This window comes from Mytilus californianus, unplaced genomic scaffold (assembly GCF_021869535.1).
Source record: "Mytilus californianus isolate M0D057914Y unplaced genomic scaffold, xbMytCali1.0.p SCAF_1, whole genome shotgun sequence".
NCBI lineage: Eukaryota > Metazoa > Mollusca > Bivalvia > Mytilida > Mytilidae > Mytilus > Mytilus californianus.
The window spans coordinates 96,264,908-96,285,262 of NW_026262581.1; the positions used below are offsets into that span (position 1 = coordinate 96,264,908).

Genomic DNA, 20,355 nt, shown 5'->3' on the forward strand with positions numbered 1-20,355 from the left:
TTACATCAATACATACAAACAATTCACCAAAGTTTCATAAGAATTGCTGAAAGCATTTGTGAGTTTTTGTCTGATAACTGGAAAGTCCCCCCTTTTTTTATGAATAAAACCCCGTAACTCGGAAACGTAAAATCTAAAATTTATAAAAATCAAAAGGGAGCTCATGTCAATAAATATAAACAATTCACCACAATTTCTTGCAAGTTGGTGAAAGCATTCTTGACTTATTGTCCGAAAACTGGAAAATCCCCCTTTTTTTAATGAATAAAACCCCATAACTCGGAAACGTAAAATCTAAATTTTATAAAAAACGAAAGGGAGCTCACGTCAATAGATATAAACAATTCACCAAAGTTTTATGCAAATTGGTTTAAGCAATTTTGAGTTAATGTCCGACATGTTGACGACGGACAGACGGACGGACAGACGGACAGACGGACTGACGGACAGAGGTATACCATAATACGTCCCGTAAACGGGCGTATAAAAACGGGACCCAAAATTAAAAATCTAAAAACACGGTTAGATTTGGCATATCAAAGAACCCCAATAATTAAATTTTTGATGAAATCAAACAAAGTTTAATTTTGGACCCTTTTGACCTCAATATGAACCAATTTGATAGCGGGCCCACAAATAAAAAATCTAAATACATGGTAAGATTCAGCATATCAAAGAACCCCATATATTCAATTTTTGTTGAAATCAAACAAAGTTTAATTTTGGACCCCAATTTGGACCAACTTGAAAACTGGGCCAAAAATCTAAAATCTGAATACATGTTTAGATTCAGCATATCAAAGAACCCCATATATTCAATTTTTGTTGAAATCAAACAAAGTTTAATTTTGGACCCCAACTTGGACCAACTTGAAAACTGGTCCCATAATGAAAAATCTAAACACATGTTTAGATTCAGCATATCAAAGAACCCCAAAAATTCAATTTTTGTTAAAATCAAACTAAGTCTAATTTTGGACCCTTTGGACCTTAATGTAGACCAATTTAAAAAACGGGACCCAAAATTAAAAATCTAAATACACGGTTAGATTTGGCATATCAAAGAACCCCAATAATTCAATTTTTGATGAAATCAAACAAAGTTTAATTTTGGACCCTTTTGACCTCAATATGAACCAATTTGATAGCGGGCCCACAAATAAAAAATCTAAATACATGGTAAGATTCAGCATATCAAAGAACCCCATATATTCAATTTTTGTTGAAATCAAACAAAGTTTAATTTTGGACCCCAATTTGGACCAACTTGAAAACTGGGCCAAAAATCTAAAATCTGAATACATGTTTAGATTCAGCATATCAAAGAACCCCATATATTCAATTTTTGTTGAAATCAAACAAAGTTTAATTTTGGACCCCAACTTGGACCAACTTGAAAACTGGTCCCATAATCAAAAATCTAAACACATGTTTAGATTCAGCATATCAAAGAACCCCAAAAATTCAATTTTTGTTAAAATCAAACTAAGTTTAATTTTGGACCCTTTAGACCTTAATGTAGACCAATTTAAAAAACAGGACCCAAAATTAAAAATCTAAATACACGGTTAGATTTGGCATATCAAAGAACCCCAATAATTCAATTTTTGATGAAATCAAACAAAGTTTAATTTTGGACCCTTTTGACCTCAATATGAACCAATTTGATAGCGGGCCCACAAATAAAAAATCTAAATACATGGTAAGATTCAGCATATCAAAGAACCCCATAAATTCAATTTTTGTTGAAATCAAACAAAGTTTAATTTTGGACCCCAATTTGGACCAACTTGAAAACTGGGCCAAAAATCTAAAATCTAAATACATGTTTAGATTCAGCATATCAAAGAACCCCATATATTCAATTTTTGTTGAAATCAAACAAAGTTTAATTTTGGACCCAACTTGGACCAACTTGAAAACTGGGCCCATAATCAAAAATCTAAACACATGTTTAGATTCAGCATATCAAAGAACCCCAAGAATTCAATTTTTGTTAAAATCAAACTAAGTTTAATTTTGGACCCTTTGGACCTTAATGTCGACCAATTTAAAAAACGGGACCCAAAATTAAAAATCTAAATACACGGTTAGATTCGGCATATCAAAGAACCCCAATAATTCAATTTTTGATGAAATCAAACAAAGTTAAAATTTTGGACCCTTTGGGCCTCAATGTGGACCAATTTAAAAACGGGGCCCAAAATCCAAAAACTTAATACACGGTTAGATTCAGCATATTAAAGAACCCCAAGAATTCAAGAATAAAACCCCATTGAAATTGATCAAGAAATAAGCAATTTATACGAAGTATCTTCTTTTGCACAATACTGTGCAATTGAATATTTCTTGCTATTGCGCAATACTGTACAATTGACAATTTCTTGCTATTGCGCAATATTGTGCAATTGAAGATTTCTTGCTATTGCGCAATACTGTGCAATTGAAGATTTCTTGCTATTGTGCAATACTGTGCAATTGAAAATTTCTTGCTATTGCACAATACTTATTATATAATAATTTACATATCCTGTTTGGTGTGTATCTCCTACCATATCATTATTATTTGCTTTTAAATATAAATCAGAAATAACCAACTTAAAATGGAAAATTTTAAAAGAAAAAAAAAAGGAAAAAAAAAAAAAAAAAAAAAAAAAAATCCCCCCCCCAAATTTTTTGAACCCCCTTATGATTCATCACCCCCAAACTCAATCCCAGCCTTCCCTTTGTGGTATGGTACCTTGCAGTACAATTTCAGAGAGATCCATACACTTGAACACAAGTTATTGTCTGGAAACTAGAAAAATGCTTATTTTTGGCCCCTTTTTGGCCCCCAATTCCTAAACGTTTCGGGCAATTACCCCCAAACTCAATTCCAGCTTTCCCTTTGTGATATGGAACCTTGTAGTACAATTTCAGAAATATCCAAACACTTACACACAAGTTATTGTCATGAAACTAGAAAAATGCTTGTTTTTTGCCCCTTTTTTGGCCCCCAATTCCTAAAATTTTGAGGCAATTACCCCCAAAATCAATTACAGCCTTCCCTTTGTGATATGGAACCTTGTGGTACAATGTCAGAGAGATCCATACACTTACACACAAGTTATTGTCTGAAAGTTACAAAAATGCTTATTTTTGGCCCCTTTTTGGCCCTTAATTCCTTAACTGTTGGTACCATAACCCCCAAAATCAATCCCAACCTTCCTTTCGTGGTATTGAACCTTATGGTGAAATTTCATGGAGATCCATTCACTTAAACTTAAGTTAGAGTGCGAAAACCAATGTGTCTTCGGACGACGCTGGACGACGCCGGACGACGACGACGACGACGACGACGCCAACGTCATACCAATATACGACCAAAAAATTTTTAATTTTTGCGGTCGTATAAAAAATGACAAACATTCCTTCTATCTTAATATTAAACAGTGTATGCATATTAAAATTATTGCAAGAATAAATTGGAAGGCAAAAGTCAGTAAAATGTCCCTGCAGAAAAACTTGCAGGAGGATATTCTTACAAGCCAAAAAATCTCCTTTTTGATTAAAATTTTCTCAAATCACTCTCTATTAATTGCACAAGTTGTGACTTTACATGTACATTTGTAATTTTTTTTATGTTTTACAATAAAAAGTCGGATAAATTTATACAATTTGAATTATGTATTTTAATATTTATACACATACTTCGTCTTAGAATCACCACTCCCTCTTTTCCCATTTCTGTCATCTCTCCTTCTTTCATCTTCAAATCTCTTAGCTTTATCATCCCTGTTGTTTCTTTCCCGCTCTCGTCTGTCTGAATATCTTTTGGAATCTTTTTCTTCAGAACGTTTTCCTCTATCATCACTAATTTTCTTCCTCTGGTCATATCTTTCTTCCTCTTTTTTGTAACCTCTACCATCCCCCCTTCCACCAGTACTACTACGGCTGTCTGTCTTACTCCGTAGACCGTCCTGTTTACTTGGCTGACTTCGGGATGGTGATTCTCTAGTGTATGAATACTCATCAGGTTTCTTAGATACACTTTTGTTTTCTTTCTTTTCAAATTTTTTACTTAAAGAATCATCGTAAGATGACTTTTTTAATGATTCATATTTCTTTGCTGTCTTTTCATCTTTTATTTCAGCCTTTTCTTTTATTATCTCTTTCTTCTCATCTGTTTCAGTTGTTTTGGGAGTGATGTCTTGACTTGGCTTTGTATTACTTGTTTTAATTGGCACTTCCTCACTTTGTTTTGTATTACTTGTTTCAGATGGCACTTCTTTCTCAACCTTTCCTTCTGATTCAATACCATCATCACATATGTTACTTGTGATTTCTCCACTAACAGCTGAATCAACCAGATTGATTTTGTCAGTTTCTTCTGAAAGGCTTTCAATATCACACATATTTTGATCTACTGTAGTTCCTGCAGCTGTTTCAGGTTCATCTTTTTCTATGTTATTTTCAATATTTTCTGTTTGAGCATAACCTGTAAAGTCTTCTGGTAAAGTCTCAGTACTTTCATCATTAACATCATCTGACTTATCTTTTGTCAAAACATCAACACTTACCCCATCACCCTCTTCAATATTCAATTTCTCTGAAACCTGAGAAGTGTCAGTTTTGTCATGAATCTCCTCTGATACCTCATCATTTTTTATACAAACAGCCTCTGCTTCAGAAATATTTTGACTTAATGAAATTTCGTCTGATTTCTCTGGTAAATCTGTAGAATGATTTGGTTCTTCTGAATGATCATCCCTGGCATTGTTTGTCTGATCTTCCAATACACCATCCACTGAACTTCCTATATTTTCACTATCACTCATCTTCTGCTACATCTGAAAAACAAGTGACAATTTAGTATGATAACACAAACCCCAGAATAAGAAGTTAAAGGACTGTAATACAAAAAATGTAAAACAATCTTAAATTCTAGCATAAAATTCACAAACAAAAGATCACTTCAATAATGGCAGACATGGAAAAACTATATGCCTGAGAAGCCCTTATATTACTCAACTTGAAAATAGAAACAAGTCTAAGTGAGAGAGAAAAAAATTGTTTTGCTTTTAATCATTATGAAGCTTCAGGGAAGCTGAATCCTTATACAAAACTGTTTTATTCATCTTTAAAGGTAGCTGGGGTGTCTAAATGTTCAATGATACATTTTTTTAAACTTCTATAAAAGGCTTCTTGGTCAATGTTCTTTCAAATTTCAATACAAAATAAATTGCTTCGCCGAGCGCAGCTGGATACGACCGCAGAGGTCCAACCCTGAACAGTTGGGGCAAAAATGGACACAATATTCATGCTTGATACAGGTCTGAATTTGGATTGTAATTCAATATTTGACACATAATAGGTTTCTAACACAGAATAACTGTAGTCAAAGAACTTAGAATTGGTTATATGATTTGAATTTATATTCAATTTTTTGCTTTTGTGCAATACACTATTCTGTTGCGAATTGACCTCCCCCCCCCTTTTAAAAAAAAAAAAAAATTTGAAGGATTTTTTTTTTGATTTCTGAAATCTTGAGGAGAAAAAATTGTCCCCCCATCCCCCCCAATTTTTTGCAACCATAATAACCCATTTAAATACATCATAAAAGTCTTAAAATAGAAAATGACATACATAATCAAAGCTAAAATTAATTTACCTTAATCAGCATTTTTAAAATTATTAAAATAGTAACTTCTAAAAATGAATTGACAGCTAATCACCTCAAGACAATACAAAAATTCTTTTTACATAATTTAAAAGCAGTGTAAAGGGTCCCTTAAACTGTAATTTGTACTTAAGTAATTGTCCATTAACCAGGACACCCTTGTTTTTTCTCATTTTTTTGCCCCTAATTCCTAAACGGTTTGAGCCATAACCCCCCAAAAGCCAATCGTAACCATCCCTTTGTGGTATGGAAACTTGTGGTATAATTTCAGAGAGATCCATACACTGTTCCACAAGTTATTGTCTGGAAACTAGAAAAATGCTTATTTGGGCCCCTTTTTGGCCCCTAATTCCTAAACTGTTGAGACCATAACCCCCAAAATCAATCCCAACCTTCCTTTTGTGGTTATAAACCTTATGTTTAATTTCATAGATTTCTATTTAATAATACAAAAGTTATTGTCCTGAAACCAAATGGCTTCTGACGACGACATGATACCAATATACGGCCGCAAAATTTTTTGCGGTCGTAAAAAAATGGGGGTCATAGACCTTGTTTTTCCCATTAAAATACGATGAAATCACAGTTCTTTTATATGGGTTATACAGGGGAAACTTTTAAGTACACTTAACGACACTAAATTTTATGATAGTTTAATATTTAAATTTCAAGCAGATGTTTCTGTTGTATATTGAATAATACTTGGTAAATTTTTTTTTTTAAATGGATTTGTGCAACATGCCCAATAAAGATGCTCAGAAAAAGACACCCGATCTACCTTAATATAGAAATAAATTATTAATATTTTTGTTATTATTAATATGAATTTGAAATATCATTTTAAATGGAATTAATAAATTGACCTATTATGTTATTTATTGGTCAATTTAGATCAACAAAATGTGATCAGTGACTACTGACTATATGCTAAAGAAATATACCAAACCAGTCATTCCCAAGGTCTGTCAGACATTTGGCAATGTCCAGTAATAAATGGTTTGGTCCAGTAAAATGTCATCAAATGACCAGTGTAGATACAAGAATTTTGTAATACTCATATTAAATGTAAATAAATTGCTTCGCCGAGCGCAGCTGGATATGACCGCAGAGGTCCAACCCTGAACAGTTGGGGCAAAAATGGACACAATATTCGCACTTGATACAGGTCTGAATTTGGATTGTACTTAAATATTTGACACATAATAGGTTTCCGACACAGAATAACTATAGTCAAAGAACTTAGAATTGGTTATATGATTTGAATTTATATTCAATTTTTTGCTTTTGTGCAATACACTTTGCTGTTGCCAATTAACCCCCCCTCCCCCAACAAAATAACCCACCTTTTTTTTCGCTTTTGTGCAATACACTATGCTGTTGCGTATTGAAAATTAATATTCCTTATTAATAATAGTAACTTCTAAAAATAAATTGACAGCTAATCATCTCAAGACAATACAACATTTCTTTAAACATAATTTAAAAGCAGTGTAAGGGAGGTAATCTAAACGTTGTGTTTGGATTACCTCCCTTACACTGCTTTTAAATTGTCTTAAGTAATTGTCCATTAACCAAGAAACCCTTGTTTTTCCCCCTTTTTTGCCCCTAATTCCTGAACGGTTTGAGCCATAACCCCCAAAGCCAATCCTAACCATCCCTTTGTGGTATGGAAACTTGTGGTATAATTTCAGAGAGATCCATACACTGTTCCACAAGTTATTGTCTGGAAACTAGAAAAATGCTTATTTGGGCCCCTTTTTGGCCCCTAATTCCTAAACTATGAGGACCATAACCCCCAAAATCAATCCCAACTTTCCTTTTGTGGTTATAAACCTTGTGTTTAAATTTCATAGATTTCTATTTAATTATACTAAAGTTATTGTCGGGAAACCAACTGTCTTTGGATGACGCTGACGATGACTACGACGTGATACCAATATACGACCGCAAAATTTTTTGCGATCGTATAAAGACTGCTAAAACACTGACTGGACCAGTAATGCTTGAAAAATTACTAGACCAAAAGACCACTGAGGTAAAAAAAAAAGTGACATTATTTTCTAACTAATTTTTAAACAAAATGTACAAGATTCTCATTTCCATTGTTAAATATATTTACTTTTTTATTGTATAAATAAACAGTTTCTTTCTAATTTATATGATACAATATTGATTAATTTCCCCAAAGTGTACATGCCAAATCTTCTTATTTTTATATGTAAATGTATTTCCATATTGTTCTATCGTAAGCCTCAAGGTCATAAAAAGGTCAAACAGGTAATTGTTGTAAAAACATGACCATTCTCTCTCAAAAGGTGTTAATTTATGGATTCAATTTCAAACAGTGTCCATAGATTACATTCAGGGTGAATTTTAAAAACAATGACTCCTGTTAATCTAAGACCATCCAATGTGTACACTTGTAATTTGGGGTGAATTGCAAATAACTTGAATTACAATGAAAGCAGACCATACCAACACAGCCTGCTACATGCATGTGCCATTGTTGCTTTCAACATATTTTGTTCTTCCAAAAATGAAATACAAACTCATGTCTCCACCAAAAGAGATAAACTAAACATAACAATCTCCTAATATTGTTGATGATTCAAATTAAATTTTCTATAATTCCATGCATTGCATCTCAGCGTGTTCAACTAGAGGGAAGCAAATATACCAGGAATTGATTAGGATTCACTTGAAAGTTTTTCTGTCTAAGGTTGTTATTCCCTTTAGGTATTCTGGCTTCCTTTGTCAATAAAAACGGGCCAATATGATTTAAGTAAAGTGTGCTGAAAGTGGGGTTTAACACCAACATCAATCAATCAATCATGAGTTGGTATAGTTGTTCACAGTTACTTGTTTTTTGTTTCATTTTTTGAAAAGTGCTAGTAAATATATCCAATGTAGATTTTGAAAGTAAGCAGGTATTAACACATTAGTCTCCTTGGAAACTTAAATTTGAGCAACACTAACCCAACAATCAATCATAAACTGTTAAAATTATCATATTTGAAAGGGGTTCAAAATCCTTCCTCAACTGATTTATTTTATGTTTGTTCTTATGTTGTGATGTAACACAATTGTCCCTGGTCAGGGGTTGTGTTTTAAGCACTTGTTGACATTTTAAACCCAGTCATTTTCTGTATTTGCTTGTCCCTGGTCAGGAACCTGCTATAAATTTATTAAAACATTAATTTCCTTGCGTCAGACAATTGGACTGACATTGTAACAACATATGTCAGACATTTCAAATTTTTATCGTCTAATAATCTGGACTGAGTATGTCCTAGGTCGTACTGTATCATGAGAGCCAAAAAGACAGAAACTGAAAGCAGGGATTTGTTTCAGGGACTGAGACTAGACTCTCAATCCCAAAAGGGAATAGCTGGTTCCCTAGGACTGATAAAATTTTGCTTTTAGAAATAAAACTCATATGCTCTGTACTAAAAAGTATAAAAGGTAAAGTCCGCATCTTCTTTTTCGCAACGAGAATTTAGGAAAAAACCCTTTCTGGTAATTTCAAATCGTGTGTGATTGTTTGCTGTATTTTCATGGAACATTCCATTTTTCATCATCATGTAGAAGTTGAAAATGCTTGTAAATGATTCTAGAACACATCGCATGTGTTAAAATAAATCAAAATCACAAAACAAATAAACTGCTTCGCTGAGCGCAGCTGGATACGCCCGCAGAGGTCCAACCCTGAACAGTTGGGGTAAAAATGGACACAATATTCAAGCTTGATACAGGTCTGAATTTGGATTGTAATTCAATATTTGATATATTATAGGTTTCTGAATAAATGTAGTCAAAGAAGTTGAAATTGGTTATATGAAAGATTTCTTGCTGTTGTGCAATACATTGTGCTGTTGCGCAATACTTAGTAAATCTGTTGTCAGACTATAAACAAATAAAATCTTATAACTCTGAAATGTAAAATTGAAAATTTATAAAAAGGGAGCTTACAAAAATAGATATAAACAATTTACCGAAGTCTCATAAAAAATGCTGAAAGCATTTTTGAGTTATTGTCCGAAAACTGGAAAATCCCCCTTTTTGTAATGAATAAAACCCCATAAATATATATTCTGAAATTTATAAAAATCAAAAGGGAGCTCATGTCGATAGAAATAAACAATTCACCAAAATTTCTTGCAAATTGGTGAAATTGTTTTTAAGTTATTGTCTGAAAACTGGAAAATCCCCCCTTTTTTAATGAATAAAACCCCAAAACTCAAAAACGGTAAATCCAAAATTTATAAAAAATGAAAGAAGGCTCACGTCAATAGATGTGAACAATTCACAAAAGTTTCATGCAAATTGGTGAAATTTTTTTTGAGTTATTGTCCGAAAACTGGAAAATCCCCCCTTTTTTAATGAATAAAACCCAAAAACTTGGAAATGCTAAATCAGAAATTTATATAAAACGAAAGGGAGCTCACGTCAATAGATATGAACAATTCACAAAAGTTTCATGCAAATTGGTGAAATTGTTTTTGAGTTATTGTCCGAAAACTGGAAAATCCCCCCTTTTTTAATAAATAAAACCCCAAAACTCAGAAATGGTAAATCTGAAATTAATAAAAAACTAAAGGGAGCTCACGTCAATAGATATAAACAATTCACCAAAGTTTCATGCATATTGGTTAAAGCATTTTTGAAGTAATGTCCGACATATTGACGGCTGACAGACGGACGGACAGACGGTCAGCGGTATACCATAATACGTCCCGTAAACGGGCGTATAAAAATACAATTAGGAAAGTTGTGTTCTTGGCATTAACCGGAAGTATGAATAGCACATGAGCACATGTAAATCGAAAATATATACAGTGATTGAAAAAAAATAGTGACAAGTGTGTCATGTTTTTAGGTGCTACATGTTTATGTACAACTTCCGATCATACTATTGTCAGTCAGGGGTAATACTTACACAAGTCATTTTTGTTTACTTGAAGATGTAAGTATAATTTACTTGTATAATTGAATTTGTAAGATTTTGATTTTCTTTTCAAGGTTTGAATAAGCTCCCCTTAATCTTCTCCAAAAATTTACTTATATAAGTAACTTAAAACATGCCTATCAACATTTTTTTCTAGTCTTCTAATATTTTTTAATTGGAGTTCAACCTTTTATCTCAAGAACCATGAGAACTAAACAAAGAAATCTACTTCTCACAGATGTTAAGTAACTGTGCAAGGCCTTCAAAAAAAATTTCCCCGGAGTCTTGTTTTTGAGCAATATTTATATTTATATATACCTATTGGTTTTCTTCTGATTATTATTTTTTTTTTTTTTTTTTTCTTCCGCCTAATTTTTTTCCTTCGCTGTTTATAGTTTCGCAAGATGTCGCTTAGATGTTTGGAATATAATATCGAACAGTTTATACGCTTTTGAAACTGACACCGCTTAACTGAATACTTTCCCATATAAGAGTTATCTCCCTCAACACTGTTTTTCTTGTTATCTCTAAGGCTTCGCAACCGCATAAGAAATCGACAAATTTATTTTTCCAAATTGCTTGTTATATCCTCAGGATGTTCTGTTTTATTTTGACCAAAGCCGTATAGAGATTCCATATGAGAGTTATTTCCCCTTTTGTATTTGATATAAGTGAAATGTATTTTTAACTGGAAAACCATAAGTGATACATTTTTGTAGAGGCCTAGGGTCTTTTGATTTGAGGTCCTTGGTCCATAAAAATGAAAATGAGGTCAAGGTCAAAGGTCAAGGTCATGTTCAAAATTTTGATTTTGGTTTGTTTTCACTAATTTTCAGAAATCTAATAAGATATCCACAAAATATTTTATAGAATTATTAGTTGCGAAAGACGTAACAGGTAAATTTGAGTTGAAAGGGTACAGAGACATTTAATGGGAGTTTTCTCCCCTATTATATTTAAAATTACACGTATGGTGATATAACTCATTTATCATATATAATTAAGACCTAGGGTCTTTTGATTTGAGGTCCTTGGTTTATGACCTTGAAATTGAGCTCAAGGTCATAGGTAAATTTAACGTTCTAGATTTTGACCTTTGCTTTTACCTCATATGTATACATGATAAAGCCATGGGACTTTTTGCATTAGGTTGCAAGCCAATTAAACTTGAAAAAGCCAACCGGAAGTGACCTTTTGTAAACCGGAAGTAGCTATTTTTTGTATTAAATAAATGTAAAAGTATATAGAACCACATATTTTTGTAATCAGTGTCAAGTAAACTATCAAACAATACCAAAATTGACATTTTTCAAACCGGAAGTAAAAAGTTATCTCCCTTATTTATATCTTTTTGTATAGAAACCATATATTTTTGGAATCAGCGTACAATAAGTTGTCATTTGACATTTAAAACCAAATTTTAATATTTCATATTCAAACAGATCCGTACTAGTGGAAAGACTTTCAATTGTTCTCTGAACAATTGGTTTTTAATTTTAAGGTAAATTGTTTTTGAGCAATATATTTAAGGTGAAAGACAAATGAGATTTTCATTGTCCATGAAATTTTTTTTTTTTTAAAGCCAAGACAACTATTAACTAAAGACAACTAAAAGACTCAAATAGAGCAATGCAGTAAAGAGAAATTCAAAACTGGAACAAAATATTACTTCTTTTACTTATACAAGTAAAAAATTTATATGTTTAAGGGATTTATAATAATACTTTACCCCTAAAAATAATTTATTAGTACCAGTAAATAAAAATAAATGTGGATTGTTTCCACATGTGGACACAGATGATGCCCCCGCTTGCATATCATATAGTTATAAAGCAGTGCTCCAGCTAGAAATCAAAAGGGGCAGGGTGCCAGTGGAGGGCAGGGCACTTTTTTATGAAAGGAAAAGGCACTGCTCATTTCTTTTGTCTACGTTTCTGTTTGTATCACGAGTTCACATTCTTTTTTTTACTGTATATATGTTGTTTATAAAGATGCATAAGTTGTTGTTTTGATTATTTATTTTATAAAATTTGCATTAGAAAATGTAATTCATACGACATGTTCATAAAACATGTCAATACACATTCACACATCACATCACTATAAACCAATAGAGGCAAATTAACTTACTATTCTCCCCCTCCCCTTTTCCAAAAAAAAAAAACATACACTAAACATCTCATAGTTTAGCATACATGTGACAGAGTTGTCTTATTTCAACACTTTTTTTCATTGTTTGTGTTAAGGAATTATTTATTAAAGCTTCCTTAAGTTGATGTCATGATAGTTTAACTTAACACTACCCATTTTTGTAGGATTGCAGCTTAACATCATCATAACAATTGAACTGATAAATTTCTTAATTGACAATGTATAGAACATGGATTGCTAAAAGTATGATTATCAAAAATAAATTGCAATATATTTTTTTTGGTATGTTCAAAGACAGTTAATATCCTTAAGGTAACATTCTTAAATAATTTTGTATTCAATTGGTTATTTATTCCTATTTTTAATACTAGATAATATTTTAGGAGCACAAATTTGTAATAAGCTAAAACAGGGGAAGTAACTCCAAAATTAATTTCTAACACGTTTACTGTTTGCTTGTCGCTCACAAGTTGAGATGGACAGCGTTTCTGTGAAGGCATAGTTGTATTTTGATGACTTAAATTCTATTCTAAAGTCATGAAAGTCTTCATTTATTTACTCTTCTTGGAGATCGAAAATGCCGAACCAAGCTAAAAACACTCGCTGACACATTCATCAAATTTATGACAAAAAGGTACATTGTCTTAATTAAATTACCTAGTTATTAACACCTTTGAAGTCTTATCCACTGAAATTGATTGTAATGACATGATTAACCTGGGGGCAATCACCTGGTGTCATATATGTAATTTAACTTTGTGATAAGAAATCGATGAAACAAAAGGCAATTTTACCAAAACGGCACAAGGGTTTTTGGGAAAAAGGCGTCAGGGCAGAAGGGCGCGGATGAAGGAACCCAGGGTGCGGTGCCCTTCTATTTTGGGCTAACGAGACCACTGTAAAGGGACATAACCGAAGAATAGTAAAAGTGACGCTACCCAAATTTGATCTTGATCTGAGTTTTGTGGTAATAAGCATTGTGTATAAGTTTTATTACATTTGGTTGAGACAAACTAAAGTTAGAGAACAGAAAAGAAAAATTCAGCAACTTTTATGTTTATAAAGGGGCATAACTCAAGAATGGTAAAAGTGACGCCACCGAATTTCGTACTTAAACTGTATTATGTAGTAATAAGCATTGTGTATAAGTTTCATAACATTTAGTTGAGGCAAACTTAAGTTAGAGAACGGAAACAAAAAATTTGTACTTGATCTTAGTTTTGTGGTAATGAGTATTGTGTATAGGTTTTATAATGTTTGGTTGGGGCAAACTTAAGTTACAGAATGGAAACTAAAAATTTTGCAATTTTTCGATTTATAAAGGGGCATAACTCAATAATGGTTAAAGTGACACTACCCAAATTCAACTTGATCTGTTTATATCAGTGGAAGGCAAAATTAAACATTGCATTGTGTAAAGCATTGATTGTAGTTGATTCTACTATAATCATGGACAAAGGAAGATAACTCCAATTCTAAAAATTACTTGAATAATGACATTGATATTTTTAGAACAGAAATGAAAAATTTAGCAATTTTTCCAATCATAAAGGGCATAACTCTAGAACGGTTAAAGTGACACCACCAAAATTCAAACTTGATCTGTCTTTTGTGGTAATAAGCATTGTGTATAAGTTTGATAACATTTGGTTGAGGCAAACTTTAGTTAGAGAACGGAAACCAATTTTGGGATGTACGGACGTACGGGCAAGGGTAAAACTTAATGCCCCCTCTGCTTCGGCGGGGACATAAAAAAAACACTTGTATAGGTATTACCCATGACTGATTGTACAGAGTTCAAAGGTTTCAAATATATGTATGGAATGGAACACTCTTGAACAGTCAACAACCAAGACATCATGTATCAGGCCATAATCTTGCTGGCGAAATGACGATTTAAGTCGCCAAAGAATTTTGAAAATCGCTAAATCTCGCCGGCCGACTGACTTCATAGCGAAGTCAAATCGCTATCAAAATCGGTAAAAGGGAGACAACTTGTGATTGACAAGTCTCACAGGTAAAAAAAAATGGGATGACAAGGAAAATCGTGATTTTCGAAACGACCCAGGACTAATACTGTAAACGATCAAATTAAATAAATACAACGGCAACTTTGAACATCCTCGGATATAACTTTCAAAACTGTTCAAACGGAAAACTGACCGTCTGTTTAAGTTATCGTTTTACGATGATTTTCATCTGAGGATGTTGCGTAATCACTCAGCTGATTTGTTTTATTTTTATTACCTACAAAAGTCGATCAATTTTACTATTCGGTAGGTATAGGTAAAGGGTGGGAATTAACGGTAGATTTATTATATTCATTGAATAAAAATTGAAATATAAAAGGTAGAAAGACAGCTGATTGATAATGTGATTGCAAACGTACAACGCTCGACCAGATTGTGATCAGCAGTGGATTTTTTCTCATGACCACTTCTTTGATATGGATGATATTTTTAAAAAATGATAGAAATTAGCTCTTTATCCGATAATTAACTTGAGATTGAAAGATATTTTCATTTATAGACTTACAATCTTTAACGATAATCTCAATTTACTACAACTAACATAAATGTTCTGGACATTCAATAATGTTTTACAAAACAATGACAAGTGGTGATATAAATTAAATTCCCAGTCATGTGAAATTCATTATATTTTTCTGGAGTTTTAAAAATAAATTGAGGCAGATGCACATGAATTTAATGCATCATAATCATGATAATATTACTAGGCTACTCCCTCATGTCCCAATTAACAAATTTTATTTAGAACACCTTATGGTATCAATAAATAAATAACAACTATATATTGTCTAAACCTTTTTATTAAGAACTTTCTATATATACATTGTGTACAATAACATATGAAAAAACTGCAAGTACATCTTTTATTGAATATAAAACAATTTCCTTAGTGATAAGCTTGAAAACACGATGCAACCGAAACGGTAATGGAATCTCACTTCTCCAAGAAGTTGACCACTTCTCCCTTCTCTCTCATGGAAGGAGAAGTCACTTCTCCCTCTTCAAAATCCTAGATTAGGCCCTGATGTATCAAAATATCCTATGTAATTTCCTAATTTTTTATGTTCTCCCTTTACACATACACGTTTTATCTTCTTCTTCTTCTCTTATGGGGTATCCAGTTATCCATCAGATTTTTTATGATTACTAACTGCTACTAGCAAACTATCTTCCTAAACCAACTGTAAACAGCACTTTGTCAATGTTATTTTTAGTGTTTTCGAAAAAATTAGATTAAAGTCAGGAATCATAGAAGGTGTATTACATTGTATCTGCTGTTTCTTCCCCCTAGCGTCAAGTGAGGACTCTATATGTCAACATATATTTGTTCCGCCTAACAGAAGTTCTCCTGGAAACTTAGATATACAATGTAAACAATGCCATAACCTCTGTTCCTGTTGGAACAAATTTTCTGTACCCTTTATTCCGTTACTGTAATCCATGTTCCAGTGGAAATAATATTACAGAATATTTCTTCCACTTGGAACTTATGTTTATATGAAGAAACTTGTATTTCATGACATATATACTTGTGATAGGATTGCTTCCCTTGAATAGTAAATACTTAGTCAGTCGTACCCAGTTGAATTCATTAAGTACTTCTTGCGCTGTCTTGTTACATAGAGGAAGGAAAACAAACAAATGGTCCAACTACAGGTCTTACCAAAAGGAATGCAAGAAACAACTCAGGAAAGCAGAATATAAATATGTCAACCAAAAAATCTTTGAGGGCCTAAACAACAATGATACATTTTGGAAGTACATTAAATCAAAATGCCAAGACTCTGGAGGAATAGCACCATTAAAAAGGGGGCCTAACCTCATCAGCAATAGTAAAGGGAAAGCTGAACTTCTACTAGAACAATTCAAGTCAATCTTTACAATAACATCAGACACCAACTTACCAACAACAAGAATAAATGACAAAAAGAATATAACACCCATAACGATTGACCAAAAGGGACTTGAAAAACTACTAAAAAACACCAATCCAAACAAAGCCTCTGGACCTGACAACATTCCAAACCACATACTCAAATAATGTGCTGAACAACTAGCACCAATTCTGCAAATCATAATGCAATGCTCGCTTCACACAGGTGAACTACCAAAAGACTGGAGAGATGCAAATATATCAAGTATCTTCAAAAAAGGAGACAAACACCTCACAGAAAACTATAGACCAGTATCTTTAACATCTGTCACCAGCAAAATTCTAGAACACATCATATGTAGGCACATCCTAAAACATCTGGAAAAAAGCAAGATTCTAACCAACTAAAATCATGGATTCAGGTCAGGATACTCATGCGAAACACAACTCATCACTACCATCAAAGACTTCCTCCAAGAGCATGACAAGGGACATCAAATCGACATAGCAATATTAGACTTCTCCAAAGCCTTTGATACAGTACCACAGAACAAATTACTCCACAAACTAGACCAATATAGAATCAAAGGAAATACACACAAATGGCTATCAAACTTCCTGACCACCAGATCAATGTGCACCATTGTGGAAGGGGAAATATCCGTCAAAACAACAGTTGACTCTGGGGTACATCAGGGCACCGTCTTAGGACCAATCCTGTTTCTTTGCCACATAAATGACCTGCCAGACAGCGTAACATCATCAGTAAGACTTTCTGCAGACGATTGCCTATTATACAAAACAATTAAAACTGACCAAGACCATCACAAACTTCAATCAGATTTCAAACAACTAGAAATTGGGGCAGACAAATGGGGGATGCGATTCAACGCCAAAAAATGCTATGTCTTATCCATAAAAATACAGACAAATTCTACACGCTAAAAAAACACATCCTACAAGAAGTACAGTTGAATCCATACTTAGGACTCCAAATATCAAATGACCTGAAATACATGTAGAGCATCCACATAAACAACATCAGAAAGAAAGCCAACACCACCTTGGGCTCTCTTAGGAAGAACTTGAGAAACGTACCAGATTCATGCAGAAGAGCAGCATACACATCCCTAGTAAGATCTTCACTGGAATATAGCGCAACCATCTGGAACCCATATACAATGTATGAAAGGGGGTATTGACAAATTTGAACGTATACAAAACAGAGGCATACGGTTTATCAAGAAAAACTACAGAAGTCGAGAAACAGGGTCCATAACCAACATGAGACATCAGCTAGAAATTAAGACACTAGAGGAAAGAAGACACAGCCTCCGTCTGGTCCTGATATACAAGGTGGTTGAGGGTTTGGTGCCAGCTTTGCCAGCCAACAATTGTGTCACACCAGCAAAACCGAAAAGAACAATCAAAGCCAAAATATTTACAAATTGTGAAACAGACAATATATTCGAACGGCACATAATAAAAAACCTCAGAGGGCTTAAAGTACCAGACAGCAATAAGCCACAATATAAACATTCATTTTTCTTGGAAACAATCATAAACTTGAACCAACTGCCAGATAAATTGTGCATGCAGATTCTGTAGAGGCATTCAAGACCACTTTACAGGAACACCACCCATAACAATGGCACTCTTCTCCACCGTGTATAAAAGCCTAAATAGGATTCTACATGTATCAATACAGATACAGGTCCCAAAGACAGGCAAAGTACAATCCTTGTTCAGAACAACCAATGCTTACCCACATGCAACACCTGTCTCACAATGAACCCTAAAACAAGATTATGTTATGGCCTTGTCGAATATTTGTATGTTATATTTAAGAAGAAAATAATTGTGTGTTGTCTTATGCTATATGTACATTCAAATGAAAGTGAAACTTGATCTTCATTTTGTTTTTGTTGCCAACCTACCTCATATCTTTCAATGGAGAATAGTTGAATCAATTAATAAACCACATCTTTCACACTTCCATGGTTAACGTATCTACAATATTTTGTAACATTAACAATGTGTCATCTCAATATGATCGTTAAATCTTGTTATTTTCTGACTGTTCATTTGGCAAAATTATTGCAGTTGGCAGTTAAAAATATGGCGTCTGCTTGTAAATATTTTCGTACTTTATATATCTGTTTTGTGTATACAAATAGGTGTCAATTTCAAGTCATTTAAATCAAATAGATAAAAAAAAAGAAATATCGCCTTTCCCTTTTATTTTTGGATACGAAAATTTTAAAATGTTAGATTTACATCCTCATAACTTTGGCGGCAAAAATTGTAAACAAACCGAAATTCTACAAAAGCTGGAATTGACTGAAATTTGCCTGTAATAGATACATGATCGCAAATCAGGTACTTCCAGGTTGAGATCAGTGTACAAACTATTCATACAGAACAGTTTATTTTATACTTTTTCACTCTAACAATACTTTTGTTACATACTTTATTAAGGTTCATGTGGACCCTGTGCCTGTGGCTAAAATGGCTGCAATTTCACCTCAAAATTTACTCTGAGAACAGACAAACCTGTGTATATGGAATAGTTTTAAGGCATAGCATGCCCTTGATAAATAAAATTCAAACATATTTTGTGTTATAGAAAATTAAAAACTGAACAGGATTTTGCTGTGCACTTTTTTTCATTTCTCAAGAAGGTGGCAAAATAGACTAAGTTGTGAAAGAGGTTTGAGATCTTCCCCACAGGTAATAATTGAAGTGAACTGTATTGATTGACATGGACAATAGATACTTGACAATAATTGGTGATTTAAACTGTGTACCTGAGTGGACCATATCAAGTGAAACTCAACTGTTTGTTAATTTTATCATCTTCTGTAGGATCGAAAAAAAGTGCACTGCAAAATCCAGTTAAGTTTTAAATTTTCTAAATCATACAATGTATTTGAATTTTATTTATCTAGGGCATGCTATGCCATAAAACTTTTCTAGATGCACAGGTTTGTCTGTACTCAGAGTAAATTTTTAGGTGAAAACGCAGCCATTTAAGCCACATAAACCTTAATACTAAAAAATTTCCCATGGACTTATAAAATTTTCGTATGGCATGTACATTAATTAAATACTGGTTTATTGAATTCATTTAATTGATTTTCAGTTTTTATTTGGGAAAAAAATCTATTAAATACGAAATAATAAATATTAGAATATCTTCATTTATCAGTACAAAAAACATGAAAAAGAGAGAAAACACAATAGACAACGCAAGCAGGGGAAGGTCTAAAAACAGGACAGATAAAACATATTGTTAAAATTTAAGTTGTATTATAAAGAACAGGGTATATACTTACATTATTTGTAAAAATATTTAAAATAAAAAATTAATAAGATAAAAAAAATCTGCCAGGACAGATAAATTATAAGAAAAAAATGACTGAAATTGCCGAGAAAAATTTACTTATAATTGAAATAATTTCTCCAAAACAACTGTCTGGCATAATATTTTTGTACGATTATAATGTTTAGGGAATACTCATTCTAAAAATCTAGAATTTAATATTTTTTTCGATTTTTAAAGGTAAAAAAATCTGCCAGGACAGTAGCCTATTACGTTAGAAATTTTGTTGAAATCAGCTCAAAATCAAAATATAAAGTTAAATATCTTCTTCAAAATGAATGTCTGGTAAGTAAGAAATTTTGGTTCATTGGAAAG

General features: G+C 32.8%; 2 protein-coding genes across 3 annotated transcripts in view; one reads left to right on the top strand and one right to left on the bottom strand.

Annotated features, from left to right (window-relative positions):
- LOC127710239 (regulator of nonsense transcripts 2-like) overlaps positions 1-18,814 on the bottom strand; it is an 85,114-nt gene extending 66,300 nt beyond the window's left edge. For both annotated transcript variants that reach the window (XM_052216009.1, XM_052216017.1), the window contains exons 1-2: positions 18,596-18,814; positions 3,691-4,829 (exon numbers count right to left, since the gene is read on the bottom strand). In XM_052216009.1, the coding sequence (XP_052071969.1) occupies positions 3,691-4,817 (1,127 nt within the window). In that variant the 5' untranslated portion in view covers positions 4,818-4,829; positions 18,596-18,814. The remainder of the gene's footprint in view (positions 1-3,690; positions 4,830-18,595) is intronic.
- A 116-nt stretch (positions 18,815-18,930) lies between these two features.
- The window catches only part of LOC127710287 (protein MCM10 homolog), a 71,697-nt gene continuing 70,272 nt past the window's right edge, over positions 18,931-20,355 (top strand). Inside the window, exon 1 of the mRNA XM_052216079.1 lies at positions 18,931-19,037. The gene's annotated coding sequence lies outside the window, so the exon portion shown is untranslated. The remainder of the gene's footprint in view (positions 19,038-20,355) is intronic.